Source organism: Pyrgilauda ruficollis, unplaced genomic scaffold (genome assembly GCF_017590135.1).
Source record: "Pyrgilauda ruficollis isolate IOZ18807 unplaced genomic scaffold, ASM1759013v1 scaffold77, whole genome shotgun sequence".
Taxonomy (NCBI): Eukaryota; Metazoa; Chordata; class Aves; order Passeriformes; family Passeridae; genus Pyrgilauda; species Pyrgilauda ruficollis.
Window position 1 is genome coordinate 1,496,894 of NW_024529599.1, and position 15,955 is coordinate 1,512,848.

The 15,955-nt window shown below is 45.3% G+C and overlaps 1 protein-coding gene across 1 annotated transcript in view; it reads right to left on the bottom strand.

Annotated features, from left to right (window-relative positions):
- Window positions 1-10,805: 10,805 nt before the first annotated feature.
- Window positions 10,806-15,955, bottom strand: part of LLGL2 (LLGL scribble cell polarity complex component 2) — a 30,481-nt gene continuing 25,331 nt past the window's right edge. Inside the window, exons 15-21 of the mRNA XM_041486497.1 lie at window positions 15,088-15,352; window positions 14,235-14,385; window positions 13,658-13,695; window positions 13,155-13,202; window positions 12,590-12,632; window positions 11,825-11,886; window positions 10,806-11,469 (exon numbers count right to left, since the gene is read on the bottom strand). Coding sequence (XP_041342431.1) covers window positions 11,462-11,469; window positions 11,825-11,886; window positions 12,590-12,632; window positions 13,155-13,202; window positions 13,658-13,695; window positions 14,235-14,385; window positions 15,088-15,352 — 615 coding nt within the window. The 3' untranslated portion in view covers window positions 10,806-11,461. The remainder of the gene's footprint in view (window positions 11,470-11,824; window positions 11,887-12,589; window positions 12,633-13,154; window positions 13,203-13,657; window positions 13,696-14,234; window positions 14,386-15,087; window positions 15,353-15,955) is intronic.

A 15,955-nucleotide genomic window follows, 5' to 3' on the forward strand; every position in this document is an offset into this window, starting at 1 on the left:
GAACAATCTGCAATGGGGAAAAACAGCATCTCCCTTTCCTCCAGCTGCAACTCTGATACCAAACCAAAAAGCTGCTGCCCTGACAGCAGTTACATACCCAACAATGTGTCCTTAGGGTTCCCTCTAAACTTGCTTTTTTTGTTCTGATCTAGAGCTGACCCTGTTCAAACTCTCCTGGACACTGCCCAGTGCAGAGTTCATCTCTGAACACCAGTCCTCTTCCCTCCCTCTCTCTGAACAGGACTGTCATACACAGGTGTCTGGTCACCTCATTTCAGCCCCCCTCCCCACTTAAAACCCCAATACTCCTGGCCTAGATCTCTAAATCCTGCAACAAGACTTTTGTTACCGAGATTAATGGCAGCTGAATTAGACCCTAAATCCTCAGTACAGAATAGTTGTTAATATTCTGTCCTCCTGGGGGCTTAAAGTTGATTCAGCTTCTCTACAGTGCCAAATGCAGGAGAAAATAATAAATAAAGGTCTGCTTTTATGTGCTGTCCCTAGTTAGTCATGTGTCTAAAGCCTTCCACAAAACAAAAATGCTGAAATTCTTGGATGAGGTGGAAGGTCAGGAACACTGCCCAAATTTGTAGGGAGCTTAGACACAGGAGTTTGGCTTGACTCATTGTAAAGTCAGGACCCCAGAGTGAATCTGGGTTAGAAAGTGAAAAACTGGAGTTGACAATTCTTCAGAGACAGGGCTTTAGAGCAGATTGGTTTGTAACACCACTGTTATTACTGGGAATGGGAAGCTGAATCACTGCTTATATAAACAGCTCCTTTGACATCAGACCTGCTCTGATTAACTGCCCTGGACCATCTGCCTGCTGGACACTCTGCAGCAGGTGAAAGATGATGCTCATCAGTTTTTCAGCTCCCCTCACCACACCAACTTCACCTAAATCACTACAGGAAAAAGAACAATTCGATGGCATTCTCCCTTTTTAGAAGAAATGAGAGAAATCAGAGAAAGGAGATCCTCAGTGCTGTCAAGAATCACAGCATGAACCTACAGATAAAAAGGAGAGCACGCTGCTATTTTAAGACCAATAAGGAATTGTCTGTCTTCCCTGGATTCTCCCAACTCATACAGAGGAAAGTACAATCATTAATATTAAAGGGACCTGCCTGGAACTTAATTCTTAAGTTTCTATTTTCATTCACTGTACAAATTGCTCCAACCCCTTCTTTTATCACTCTGCTCAGTAATTTTTTGTAACATACCTACACTGATTCCAGCTAGCTACCCCTTACCTGGATCACAGGTCACATCCATGCAATGGCAGCATATTCCCTCTCCCATGCCTTGTTTCCATGCAGCCCAGGGTCTGTTCCAGAGTTCTTGCAAGCCTGCCCAGCTGTGGAGTCTAGCAGGGATTCTGACTGGGCTGTGCCCCAGGAGCAGATAATTACACATATATGGAAGGAGAGCAGCATCAATAATTCAAGCTTTCTCATGGTATCTTTTGAACTTTTCAACCAGTAATATCAGCAGCTGGCTTGCAGAATTTGGGATAAAAGAAGAGGTGGGATTTCACCTAGGTCAGGGTCAGATGTGGTATGATTAGGAGCACCCCCCAAAAAAGACTGAAAGGGTCAATTCTGAAACCAAAACGCATCCACTACAATGCAAGAGGCTGCCAGACAAGGCACAGCAAAAACTACCTAAAATAAAAAGCTTAGGCCAGTGAAAAGAATGAAATCATAGGCCCCTTTCTTTTGCAGCCCTGGAGTTTTATTCCAGGGATCCAAGCACGGATAGCTCAGCCTCTGCTCTCTCCTCGCCAATACCAAGCTCTCTGCTGAAACAGGAAAGCAGTTTCCAGCTCAGCACTGAAAAAGACAGCAAAACTGGCACAATTTTTGCCCTCATTATGCCTAAATCTCAGTCCAATCAAGCAGAACGACTAAATCTCCTTTCAACTCGAATTTCCAAATAAAGTTGTTCTCCTCTTGCAGACAGGCTGAGGTTACTCACAGCCAGAGTTTGTGTCCATGAAACTCTGTTTAACTCAGTTTTGCCCTGTCTCAGCTGTTCTCAGGAAATCAGGTAAGAGCAGGCACAAATGCTCAGAGTGAGCCTGGCCCTGCTCTCCCCAGGCTGCAAAGGGACAGCACAGGGACACCAGGATTTAACAGCTCTGAGGGCGTCACTGGCTCCGTAAGGTTTCCTGCCCCCTCCCAAAAAGCCTTTCCAGAGGAGCTGGAGATTAAACAAAATGAACTCAGGTCTGGCCAGCCACCAGAACAAGTGACCAAACATGAAACGTGATAAGATTTTAGATGTTTTGCAGCATTAGTTTGGGTGGGACCTGTTTGTCCACCTCCTTCCAAGAGCCCCTGGCTGTTCTGTGCCTTGAGGACTCCTCCATTAAGAAGCAAAGATAAAATCCGGGGGTTGAGCTGGAGAACTTAAGAATTTTACCTGAGCTTTCTGTCCCTGGATGCTCCACTTCTCTTAGTTCACAAGAATGAGACCGTAGAGCAACAGTATAGTTAATTATTTCATCACTTTCTTTTATTAACTGTCCACAAATCACTCTCTATCCCTCTCTGCAGAAAAGAGAAATCTCTCCTGTAAAGGCCAGAATGACTGATGGCATGTGAAGCATCAATTCCTTAATGAGTCTTGGAGAAAAGCCCCGGGGCTCTTAGCTCTAAGCTTCTAATGTGTGTGGCAGGGAGGAGAAGCTGCTCTGAAAAATTCAACTCTTGAGGAGGAAATGGCTCTAACAAACTCCATCAGCATCAGCCGGAGCCTCTTCAAGGCTCTGCACAGCCCAGGCAGCACCGGAGCTGCTGCTTTGGTTTCTGTGCTTTGTCAGAAGCCTCGGACGTTTGGGTTTCACCCTGGGAGGGCTGAGATGAAGCCACTGATCACATTCACTTCAGACTCCTGTCTGCTCTGGGCTACCTGAGATGAGAAAGGCTGAACTGGTGCTGTGCAGATACTCCCTCCCCAGCCCAGTCTCCAGCCTGGCTGTCCCAGCACCTCTAACCTGAATTCTGTGCACAGAGTGAACACATTTGTTTGCCTTTTAAAGTGCTCCTGGCAAGATGCTGGCAGTTGGTTCATATCTTGTTAAGGGAGAGGCAGATAAGCACCAGGAAAGATGAAACCCTTCCAGATTTCAGCTCCAGATCCCCAGGTAGACTGGATAGTGGAGTTTCCTAAAGATTTCTTCATTTATGCAAAATACCTTTCAGGTCCTTTCAGGCAGAATTCAGCCACTATGATTTTGAAAACTTATTAGTGAGTGATAAAACATCAGAATCACCTTTTCACTGCAAACTCTTAAGTCAATTACATAAAAGAAAATCTTTTGATGCTATTGCATAAAAGAGACACGAAAAGTAACTCAATTTTTAAAAATTACTAAATCACACAAAAATCACAGCTAGGAACTAGCTGTGATTGATCAGAGAAAAATTTATGCAAAGAACATTTTGTATAAATTCCCAACCACCTTGTTTGCTTGGTAATAGCTCAGGTAAAGAGATTGGTCAAAGCTTTCTCAAGAACATGTTTTTAAGACAAACCCCCTAAACATATAAATAGGGTCTCCTCTTGGCTTGACTCCACAGCAAGTAGAATTGACAACCCAGTCAGGACACTGAAGCCTGGAAGACTTGTTTAAAAATATACATTTTTAATGTATCTCCCCTCCTTCCCACCACCCCCGTTGCATTAAAATAAAATATCTCCACTCTTGCTTGCATATCATATGCTGCCTCATATTGACAGAAAATATTCTCCTTTGGGCCTGTACCCCAGGTTACTGAGGGAGAATTCCTGACCTCTGGCTGTTTCAAACTGGGCTCTGCTGCTTTCTTCCAGCTATTTTAGGACAAGCCAAAAGGTCTCCAAGGGCCTCTTCCCCAGCCATAACCCGAGGAAGCCAAATAAAATATTCATTGCAAGGAGAAACCAAAACAATTAAGTCACACAGGTTTGAAAACAGCCCCCTTAAATATTTCAGGAGCACTTTGTTGCCCAATTTTCTGCCGTTCAGCAGGGCTGGATGATCCTGTTACACTGCAAGGCTGTGTCCTGTGGCCCCATCCCCGGGGTCAGGGACAGCCCCAGGGATGGACCCGAGCTGGGTGAGCTGAAGGACTCTGTGCTAAGACAGGGCTCAGACTTCTCCCTTCTAATCCCCTGAGTGACCTCTGTGGTTGTGTCTAAGAGGAGCAAACCCAGGAGGCAAGGCCAGGCAAGCCCACACCAAATCCAGTCCTGGTTTGGTAGCACCAGTGAGCTCCTGGAGAGCAGCAGCAGCAGAAACAAGCCCAAGGCTCATCCCACTGCTCCTTCCCTGCTGCTGTGCCCTGTGCTGCTCTGGGACTCAGGATGTGATTTTTGTTTCACTGGGCACACTGAGGACCCTGGGTGGCCTCAAATGAGCTATCCTTGCTCTCCTCCCCTGTTTCTGCATAGCTGGGAACCGTGGGTTTGAGAGAGAATTCCTCCGAGTCAGTGAAATCCTCTGGATTTAAACCAGGTTTCAACCCAATTATACATGAAAGCAAAAGGCTTTTTAATAGTGGGGGGTGGGCTACAGCCCCAGGGCTGTTCTCCTGTGGGAAATGAGTGCTCTGCAGAGAGCCCCCAAAGCACAAATCAAAGGCTCAAAGCGGAATTTTGCAGACTGAAATAATTACACCCAGGTAGCTGAAAATCCCCAGCAGATTCCAATAAACTTGCAGAGATAAAGGTAGAAGGAATCATGCAGCTAAGGGTGAGGTCTCACGTTACAGCCAAACTGACTTTGTGGGGCCACTCCTTCCTTCCAGTGTCTTCTGTATTCCCCAGCTGTTTCCTTTGCACCAGTGCTGGGGGTCACCTCGGTGCAATTTGATCTTACAGGTAAGTTGAGCTTCCTCATGCTGAGCTTCCTCCTAAATGAGAGGCCTGCTTGCCTGGAACTGCTCTTGCTGGTTATGCCCTTATTCGGGCTCATAAGGCATTAGTTAGTTAAAAATTAAATTTAAAAGCACACATGTGCTCCAAGAGAAGAAAGGGAGAAGGAACAAGCAACACAGGAGGGCAGAACAGACCTTAGCCACAAATGTGAAACTCTTCTGGAGCTCCTGAACTCTGGGGGGGAAAGAGGAGGAGGGTAGAGGAAGGCCACTATACCTGGAAGAAAGTTTGGTTTGGAAACTTGGACAGAAGTATAAAGCATATTATCCTATAGTGGAATAACAAACTTTCATGAGATATTGGGCCACTCACATTTTTTATGCCCTGTGATATTGTCTTTACAGTTTTGAGGCACAGGCACTGCTGTGATGCTGTTACTGAAGATCTGAAACAAACTGGGAGTTGTTTGCTGAGCCAGGCATTTGAAGACACTCAAAGACTCTTCTCAAGCTGACTGCTTCCAAAACATGACATTTATTTTATAGGATGACAAACATTTTCTCTTGTTTAATATTAACTACCCTGTATCTTATGCTCTGTTCCACTGCAGATATTTAACTCCCTTAATCTTCCGTAGATAAATCCTTCTCTATTTTATGAGAGGTCTCACCTCTCCCTGTGCACAGGAAAGACCCTCACATAAATCTCTCTCTCCAGATATCACTGTGACAAGGAAATGGTTTACAGAATTTGAGTCACTTCCATGCAGGACACATTCCAAAGGAAAGCTCTTTCTGTGCACAAGCAGATCCAGAACGAGCACATCAGTGAGCAAGTTCACCTGCAGAATCAAGCCTGGTCAGTCTTCTGAACAAGAAGTGATCACAGTTCCTTCTCCTCAAAGGAAATCAACCAGGTTAATGGTAGCACATCAGTGAGCAAGTTCACCTGCAGAATCAAGCCTGGTCAGGCTTCTGAACAAGAAGTGATCACAGCTACTTTCTGTTCCTTCTCCTCAAAGGAAATCTACCAGGTTAATGGCACCTGCATCCCATGTTATTAATTAATGAGGCACGTGGAGTTCTGATACATTAATTCATACCTGTGAATTGAGTTACTGAGAAATGGGCACTTTTCTTGCGCACTAAAAATTACTAGTTGAACATCTTACCCTCAAACAGGATTTTTTAGTGGTTTAAACAAACCTCTAAGGAATAGTTGAACGGGCAGAGAACTGTCAGGAGGAATCTGCCTGTGCAACATCAGTTAACAGAGATGAATTGGAGCAGGAGTGGTTTCTATCCAATTAAAGGTCTGAGGCTTTAAAAGGGCAAAACACTTCAGAGAGATGACATGATATTATTTCACTTTGAAATTCTCATGTATAACCACAGTTTCAAAACAGGGTGTTTTAAGGAGACCCTGGATGCTGCACAACAGGATCCCAGTGCCTGGACTGACACTGCTCTTAGCAAAGGGCTTTAGGATCCTTTAGGGCTGAGGTATTGCCACTTGCTCTGAAGCTTCAGTAAGTTAAATATAAAATTAAACCAATCTTTTTTAAAGATTAAATCCACAGTAAGTAACTATCACTTAATGCTTAAATTTTATTATTTCCATAAACTGTGCCTCATGGATCTACCTTGACAGAACTGAATTTCCTTGAGATGGATTTTTTTCACATCCACTGTTAATTTACATTTAAAACATCTTCCTGTAATGAAAGTACAGGCAAATATCACCAGCTCTGAACTGTGAGCAAACTGCCACAGCACTGACAAGATCACAGGTAATCAAACTGATTAAGGACTGTGATACCTACTTTGGTCATAGCCTGCATTTTATCTGCTCTTATCTATGTCAGAATAAAGTCAGGAGGATGTGTTTGTCTGCAGAACAATCACACCCTTGAAAAACACCTCTCCCAAATTCCACTCCTGTGGCTCACGTGCAGTTTAGAATAAAGCTCCCCCAGCTATAGCTGAAGCCACTTTTGTCTCAATGTACTGCCTAAGGAATAACACCAAGCCTTTTCTTATCCTGCCATAGTCTCTGCTTCCTTGGACTCTTACCCCATTCAGGGCTTGAGCTGCAATTTCTGACTTTTGGGGTGATGTTCAGCAGCTCAGAGATGTCCTTGTGTTGCCAATTAGGGTTTTTTAGGAGCTCAGCCTGCTTTTCTAGGGCTCAGCACAGCAATCTGACACAGGCAAGTTCCCTTTAAGGAAGGAGAGTGTGAGCAGAATCCAAGCTTCATTTCTTGAAGACCCTGCCTTAAGCATAAGCAGAGGAGATTGGCTTTAAACAAATGAACAATATGCAGAGTCTGCAGGAATAAGCACACAATGCACAGACTCATCTGCCAGAGGAGCCAACAGGAGGAGGAGATCCTTGTCTTTTGAAGGGCAAAAGTCAGGGTCAGGCTGGGCTCTGCCCTTGGAAATACAGGTCCTCCAAGCCCGGGTGACTCTGCCTGATGCTGTCAGCACGTGCTCAGGACCATCCATCTTAAAGAGGCTCCCTTGCCAAAAATCTCTCTTAAAATATAACTTAGCTCTGCATACAAGAGCTGTGTCACAGAGAGCTGGAAAAATCAGTTTCTACTCATTTAGCTGGGGAAGAGGTGAGCAGAGGGAAGAGCCTCAAAGTACCTTTTAATCTGTTTTCCTCCCTACTGAAACAGGCCACAAGTGCAAGGAGCCTTTCAGCTCTCCTGTCTTGGTTGTGTTCCCAGCAAACTCATCCCTCCATCCCCATGGGTCAGCCAACATGCATAAAAGGCAAGATGGAAATGAGGAGTTTGGTGATACATCAGTTTCATTACAAGAAAATCACACTTGGGAAAGGCCATTTCTACCTGGGCAACAGCAGGAACAAATTAGCACCAGGATGATCTCAAGGACCATCCTACTGCTGCAGCAGCCTTTTCACACGGGGATTTGCAGGTCCTCTGGGAAGCTGCATCTACCCCAGAAAGCTTATCAGACACCCCCATCATCACCGTGCTGGAGAAAGAGGTTGGGGAATAACCCAAGCACTTGGGGCTTGTGGCTGTAAGTGCAGGCATTGAGTTTCCTGTGTCCAAGGGCTTGTGGCAGATATCGAAGGAATTTTTCCACCTGGTTTACCCCAGGGAATCAGCTACAGCTGCAACACAACCTTGGGCTTTGCTTGAAAGAGATAACGAAGTTTAACATGGCTTAGCAAGGACTGGTGGGGTTTAGAAGCAATTTCACACTAAAGTCTGTCTCATCTTTCAGCCATACCAATTCCTGCTTCTATTAAAGACATCCCAGTCCATGAGGCCACATAGGCAGTGGTTTGGAGGCTGAATTCAGGACCACAGTCTAGGCATGAAATCCTTTGAGCTGCCATAGACACAAACTATATTCTAAGAAACAGACCAATTAAACTGTAAAAAAAATTCATTCTCTCACTAACCAGACAGGCCTCAGGCTTCATTACCAAGATGAAAAGTACTTCTCCTTCCAACATTATGTTCTTCTAATAGAACTGTTAGACAAATTCTGCAAATACTCAACTCCTAAACATCTGAGGAAAGTGTGTATTACTATTGAAAAGCAAAAGGCTCCAGGCCAAGCTTTTCTAGGAGTAGAGAATTTTGGCAGCAAACACACCACCCTACAAAAGAGCTCAAGTTACCAGAAAGCATTTGACCTAAAACTCAGGCCACTATAAAACAACATCCCATATTAGGGACCCAATGTGTACTCAGATGTGGAAAATTTGTTCTTTAGCTGTGATCCAAGACTGTCCCCTCTGCAGAGCAGCAGGTCTGTGGGGGTTAGGGAACACTGTGCCAGCATTGCTGCAAGGATTTTTTTCAAGTCAGTGTTAACAGCAACTCTGGTCCTGCAGCCAAGGGCCACTTCCCAGTGCCAGAGCCCTGTGAGGCTGCACAAAGCAGGAGAAGGGGGAAGCACTGCCAAAGCCTGACTGGCAATAACCTTAATGAGGGCCAATGAGCCCTCGGAGTGCTTCCAAGCATTAAAGCATTAGCTCTTGGAGGGGGCCAGCAAACTTCTATCAGATCCCAGACAAGGAGTTCAAGTGAAAAGTAGAGGTAGGCACAAAATTTGAGGGTTTGGCAGCAGCTGAATCCTCTGATCAGAAGCAGGCCATTATTTTTTAGTGTCAGCTGAGGGGCAGGCTAAGAGTAACCACAAGGCTCAGAAGGCAGTTCCTGAAAGGGAGAGATGAAAAGGGATTTTTTTTCCCCCCACTACATTCAAAAGCTGCCTACATTCATTCACTGAAGGCTCCACCTCTCATGATCATCTCATCCCATCACCGATTTTACTTGCTGCTCATTTTCTGACAGCACAAAAAATACACCCTAATTCTGTCACAAGCCTTTTCATCCCCTCCTGCTCAACTAGAACACAACTGAAAGCACAATTCACGAGTTCCAGCCTTGCCCTGTTTTGTCCCTTTGCAATTTCTCTTGTATTTTAGGCACACGAGCTCTAAAAGGATTCTTAAGATCCCTGCCCACAAGTCAGGGATCTCATTGCAGTGAATCCTTCAGTTCCAAAGCTCTGCTAGAAAAAAAAAAATCTGCCATAACACATATCCTAAACTACTCAATCCCATTTGTAGTCTGGCTTGTGCTCTGAAGAAGATAATAAGCCTAGATTTTTTTTTTTTTTTCCTGTTAGTTTTGAATCTAAATGCACTTTAGGGTTTACAAAAAAAATGGTAGCATTTTTGTGACTCTCTCACTCTTCCACTGGACCTACTGGAGTTGTCAAGTTGTGTGGGTGAAAATAGGGAGAAGATAATAAATTGCTTCTGCCCTTTCTGAGTAGGACTGTCACATATCTTCCCCCAAGCCTGCCAACAAATAAATACTCAGAAAAGGCTTTAGAATCACTCCATCTGTGAGGAGCAGAAAGAAGCAGCTGGGTGCACCAGGATGATGCACATGCACAGGGTCACAGCAGCTCAGAAGCTGCTGATTAAACCATAATTTCCTGTAAATTTGCAGCATCAATGCCTGGCACAAGAGGTGGAAACAGCAGGACACCTCCCTGCCAGCTTCAGTCCTGCAGCAAGAGACAAGGAAATAATGAAGCAAACAGAAATAAGGAAGTGAAAACTACTTTGCAAATGGAAACTGGAAGAGAAGGCTCTCTAAAACCTCATTAGCAATAAATTATGTCTCAAAGGAGGCATTAATAATTTCAGAAGGAAGGGTGCCTGAAGCACCAGCAGAGCAACTCTACAAGCATTTTTTCCTGCAGAACAGAATGTGCCATCCTAGTGCTGTAGGGAAGAAAGGATTCCTCAGCCTTGCTTGGGAAGATCAAGAGGGCTCCCAAGGAGAGGCTGAAACAAAAGGGCTTCCAAGGAGAGGTTTCCAAAGTGTGCCAAGGACAGCAACTCAGCTCCTTTCCAGGAGGATTTAGTTCTTCCTCACTGGCTATCACAGTGCTACAAACAAGTTACAGTAGAGAAATTCCAGAATACTTTGTTCTTTTTCTTAGCTGGAAAAAAAAAAAAAAGTGCTGTTAGATGAGGGATAAAGGAAAAGAAATTTTAAAGAGGACCAAACTGCTCTCTGCAGAGCTTCACCAGCTTCAATTCCAAATCCACTGGCAGACAGCACAGCAGCACTGCCAGATCAATCCTTCAGTGTTGTCATGCATTTTTATTCAGGACAAACCAGCAATGACCTTCCAGGGACTATAATCTGAAGCAGTGCCCTTTCCTGGCATCCCCATCCCGTATGGATTGCAGGATGGTGACACAATCTCTTTGCTCCTCCCACCCACCACCTTGCTTGCCTCCAGGAGTGCTCTTTGCCCCCCTCAGCTCAGGCAGCTCCACCTTCTCCCAAAGGATCTACGGGCGATATAAAAGAAGCTGTTGAAGGACAGAATAGATATGAGAGGAGACAAGGATCACAAAAGGGAATTCAGAGTTTTATTGAAAAAAAAAAAAAGCAATGTAGTGTTGAAACAAAAATCAAATTCAATTAGTTTTCCTCCGATTTGAATGGCTACAAAAATAGATTCTACCCAAATCCATAAAGCCAGTTAACAGTACCATAACAAACAAACCCCAAAATTACTCATTCAGATACCACATACAGCAGTCACAGGAATCTAGCATATATTACTTAATGTTTTTTTTTTCTTAAAGTAAATTTCTAAATGTTTCTGTTAAAACTGAAATACCCATAAGATTTTTTTAAAAAATGTACAAAAAATAATTGTTGGAGGTAACAGTGTGCGTTTATTAAAATCCTGCACCAAGGCAGTAAAACATTTATAATTTAAAACCCAGCCCAGTAGAAAAGAGAAATGTGCAAACATTTGAATGTTAGATGTACTCAGAGGCTTGTGGTGCATCAGACCTGGCATCCATTGCTGTGCTAAAGCAAGGTGGGCTCCAGCAGGAGAGGTCTCCAAGAGGCACTAGAGGGGAGGCAGAGGCAGAAGCACAGCACTGGGCTGCAGCTCCCCAGCCTGGCTGCTGGCAGCACTGGTGCCTTCTCCCCAGGGACGGTTTGCCCACTCAGTAGTGTTATGGCACTCGATCCAATGCCACGGTGTCCTCCGTGAGTTCTGGTCAATCTGCTGGAGGAGGGAAGAATGCAAAAGCCATTTGAAAAGGCAGGCAGTGAAAGCTAATCAGAGCTAACGAGCTGATACACTGAGATTGCTGCTGGGAGCTCTGGCCACCTCACCAGCTCACTCTGTGATAAGGGTCAGAGTCAGGAGCCTTCAAAGGATTTTTAGCTCTTCCTTTACCACTGGTGTAGCACATAAGGTGCTGAACAGTGCTCACACACCACTCAGCCAGCAGACTGCCACCCTGAAAATTCAGGTCAGAGTTCTGCACAAAGCACTGAAATAAGATGAAGCTTATTAAGAAATTTCATTCTACTTTCTGCTTCCTTTGGCTACTTCAGGTATCTTTAGCCTCACCTACCTCCTCCATTACTTAGTCCATGTCCTAGTGGACTTCTTGCCGAATTTTTTTCTGCATAGCTCCTGCAATGACACAAGAAGAGATTCCTTATTGCAGTGCAGTCTCATCCCATCCACTCCCAGACGCCGACAGAAGACCAGGATGAGGTAGTGTCCAGAGAAGTGCACAGAGCAGAGCATGTCAGGCAGTCACTGATCCTTCCACACCAGCAGTTACCAATCCCACCAAGCTTCCTGCATCCTGCAGACAGTAGTCCTTTGCCTACACTTGGTAGCCCCTGACCACTCTAGGGAGATGAGATAAAGCCCCGCAGCCGTGGTGGTAGCTCAGCTCTTGTACAGACAGAATGGGAGCAGAGACACTGAACACATCCAAGGGACAGTGTCAAGCCAGGATTAAAACTCCAGAGTCCCATCCTTGACCAACTTAGCCCGTGTGGCCTGCCCTTAGATCAGTATGGGTTGACACAAATAGAAACCTGTATGCGAATACTCAGAGTCCTGTTCCTTGGGGATGTGGGAATGTGATCTCTCCTGCTTTTCGGAGAGAAAGAGACAAAGCATTATTCATAAAAAATGTCAAGGGACAGCACGTGAAAGAGAACCTGCCTCTCATTTCTGCCCTTTGGTAGCTTGTGGGATGCACATGTGACCAGATTCCCGCAGAAGGATCCCTGCCATCAAGTGGGCATCCCCCTGCTGTCACCTCAAGCTGCCCTCCCCTGCCAGCCCCAGCCATCAGGAAGAGAAGTTGGTTGACACTCACCCTCTGCCCCCCTCCAGAGTACTCTGGATCTCCTTCAGCACTTCTGGAAAGCAGAGGGTTAAAGCAATGAGCCAAACCAGCGGGAATCTGCTTTCAGGCAGCTGCCTGACCACATTCCACCTCCCCACTGAACAGCCTCCAGAACCTGCCTCCCACAGCTCAGAGGTCAGTCCTTAGATCATCACTGCCTCTACAACCAGGTTTTTACTGGGCAGGCTGGCACACAGGACTGAAGCAGTCATTTGCCAGAGGAAATGTTGCCAATCCCTGCGTACCAGAGCCCCAAAGGAACTGTCTGTTCCAGCTGTCATCTTACACAAGTCCTATTGGAAATAAAGATCCTTCTCTTATCTCAGCAGGGAATGCAGCTCTGCAGAACAACCCCTGCCCGAGGGCATGGCTATCTGTCCAACCCCTCATTTCCAGGGATTCAAGAAAACCCAGCATTTCTACCAGTAATTACAGATCCCTGGGAACTGGAATCCACAAAATTCCCAGCAGCTTTCTTCTTTTCCCACCCAGAAAGGCACCTTCCCCCTCAGCAGCAAGACTTCATCTCACTCACTTTCGTCATTGAGTAAGGCATGTTCCATCAGCCTCCCAGACTTCCTTTCTAAAAAAGAGTAAGAAAACTTGTTTTAGCTAACACTATTTTCCCCTTTTCCTGAAATAAGTGCAGTTTTGCAGAAATGCACAATGGAACTGGATTTTCTCCCCACCTTAAGTACTTTTGGACTTCACTGAATGCTTCACATCTAATCCTTAAATTCCCTCACACACTGAACTGTTTCTTTCAGCAATACTAGTTTGGATAACAGAAGATCTGAAAAAGTTCAGACCTTTCCTCCAGCAAAAACTCTGTTCTATCCTTTAAGGGAATCTTCCACATGCAACTTACTCCAGAGCTATCAACTAAAATAGAGTCCAGGCAGGTCACAATGTTTCCCCCACATCCTTCCTTATTTTTCCCATTCTTAGGTAGAAAATATCAACTGCAGCAAGAGGAAAGACATTTTGAAGTTTACACACACCATGCTACCCTCAGTACACTTATTTTTTTTCACTTACCATCTTCTCCACAGTCACCTGGACTCATTCCTGGTCCCCTAAAAAAGGAAAGGAGACAAAAAACAATTACTGAAGAACAGGAGTGCAGAGAATTCCTGTGTGTTCTTGGCAGCTACAAGAGGCTCCAGTGCACATCAACTAGATGGTTTGCTGAGTGTGGGAAGGGCTTCACCACATGCTGGTGATGCAGAAGTCTGCAGGCACCACAAAACACTTCTAAATTCTTGGAATAAAATTCCTGTAGGATCTTTGTGAGTGTCAGATCTGCTGTTACTCACTGATGTTCCAAGAGGAGAGGAGGAACAGTGGATTTCCTTTCACAGAGCAACAGCTCAGCTTCAGCACTTGGGAGCAAGCAAAGCAACTCAGGGCTTTCTCTACATTTGTGACTCCAACTTAGGAATACCAGTTCCAAAGCTTCCTGCGCTGTCCTACTAAATGTTCTCCAAGTAGGAAAACCATCAGAGGGAAGGTTACATTTCCTGATGCCAGCCCCTCTATGGATGTTAACTTCAAAGGGGTTTTCTTTCCTCCCTACTCAGACACGGTCAGTGTGCAAGAGTGTTACAGACATTACCTGGATTTCCTTGCAGCATTCTCTGTGCCAGACTTGTGCACGTGGTTGTTGCTTGTCACTTCTGGCATGTCCACGATGCACCGGGGCTCCACCAACCATTTGGTGGAAAGGGAAAACCTCTCAAACTCCGAGGGCGAGATCAGATAGAAACCTACAGGGGATTGGGAATTTATAAGGGCAATTCTCAGCAAACAGTTCCAGAACCAAAGGTGATCCGTCTAAAAAAGAACAGATCTAGGTATGATCTGTGTCTGGCAGAAAGGGTTTGCTTTTCTTTCTATCTAAGCAAGGAGGGATCATTGAGGAAGATATTACCCCAGTTCCCCTCTGGTCAGCCTAGAGACTGTACAATTGAAGGTTATGCTGAGACATAATTCTGTTGTCCTGTGCTGACACTTGGGGAAAAGAGCACAGAAATATGCAGAAAATCAACTGGAAAGCAGTGATCCCTCCTCAGCAGCCACAGAATCCCAGTTTTGCAATGTGAGTGCTGAGACACAGGCAGTACAGGAGGCACAGTGGAGTCATTGCCCAGAGCCTGCTGCTGAAAGAGCCATTCACCCCACACCAGACAAGAGGAGGGTGGCCAGGTGGAAGTTATCTAAGGGGCACATCCAAGCTAAAAACCACTATTCACTCCTGTATTCATGAACAGTAATGGAACAAACTCACTCCTGCTTCTTCTAACTCATTTGTTGGTACCTGTTGGCAGCTGGTACTGCCCAGAAACACACAATGAACACATTTCTGAAACAGTCTCACACGTGTACACAGCCAGCTAAAAACCACTGAGCCGTTTCCCATTGTCTCAAACACACAACAAGAGGGATGATCTGGGAGAAGCCCACCTCACCTTGGCCATATTTGGTGAAGACACAGGATGCAATGCCGCTCACATCCTCCTTGCGGATGCAGGGGTAGCGGATCTGCAGCTTGAGGAAGGGCAGGGAGATGATCTGGATGTCTCCCAGGTTGGTCAGCACTGCCAGGTCGTTCTCGCTGTAATCGTCAGTCTTGCAGCTGCCAAAGTTGGCAACTGTCACCTTCCGAACCCTGCAGCCCTCCAGGGCTGTCAGCTTGAGCTTCAGTTTGGAGCTGACCTTGGGCAATGTGAAGACCTGTCACAGAAATGAGACACTGACACCTCTTCCTGCACAAAGGCAGCAGCAGCTCCCCAGGACATCTGCTGCTCCCTCCCTGAATAATGTTTCCATCCACAGGGAATACACACAGGTGTAACCAGAGCCAATCCCCTGCTCATGGCATAAGAACGAATCAGCCACAGGCACTGTGAAAATGTCTTTCTGTTCTGACATCAGTTTTACCCTTCAGGCTGTAACCACAATTCTCCCTCTTTTTTTTCAAAATTCTTCCCTATTTGGCTACAAATTAATACAGAAATAGAACAGGGTTTGAATTAGTGTGCAAAACAATAAACTTTTAAGCTACTTCACAAAAGTACCTACAAATTCCTGCTTCTGCACTAACAACAGAAATGCTCTTACTCAAAAGCAGAAGCAGCCATGTCCAAAGAGTATAATGTAATATAGGTAGAGAATTTCTATATTCAGCATGTGCGGTGCTATGCTGAACACCAGTTTTCCAGCACACACCTGATTTATGGACTGTACCAAACAGAAGTGCTGTCCCAGGGCTGTTCTTGAGGTACAGGAGAACAAGCACTCCCAAGAGCTCTCTCTCCACTGAGCAGTGCCCAGTGC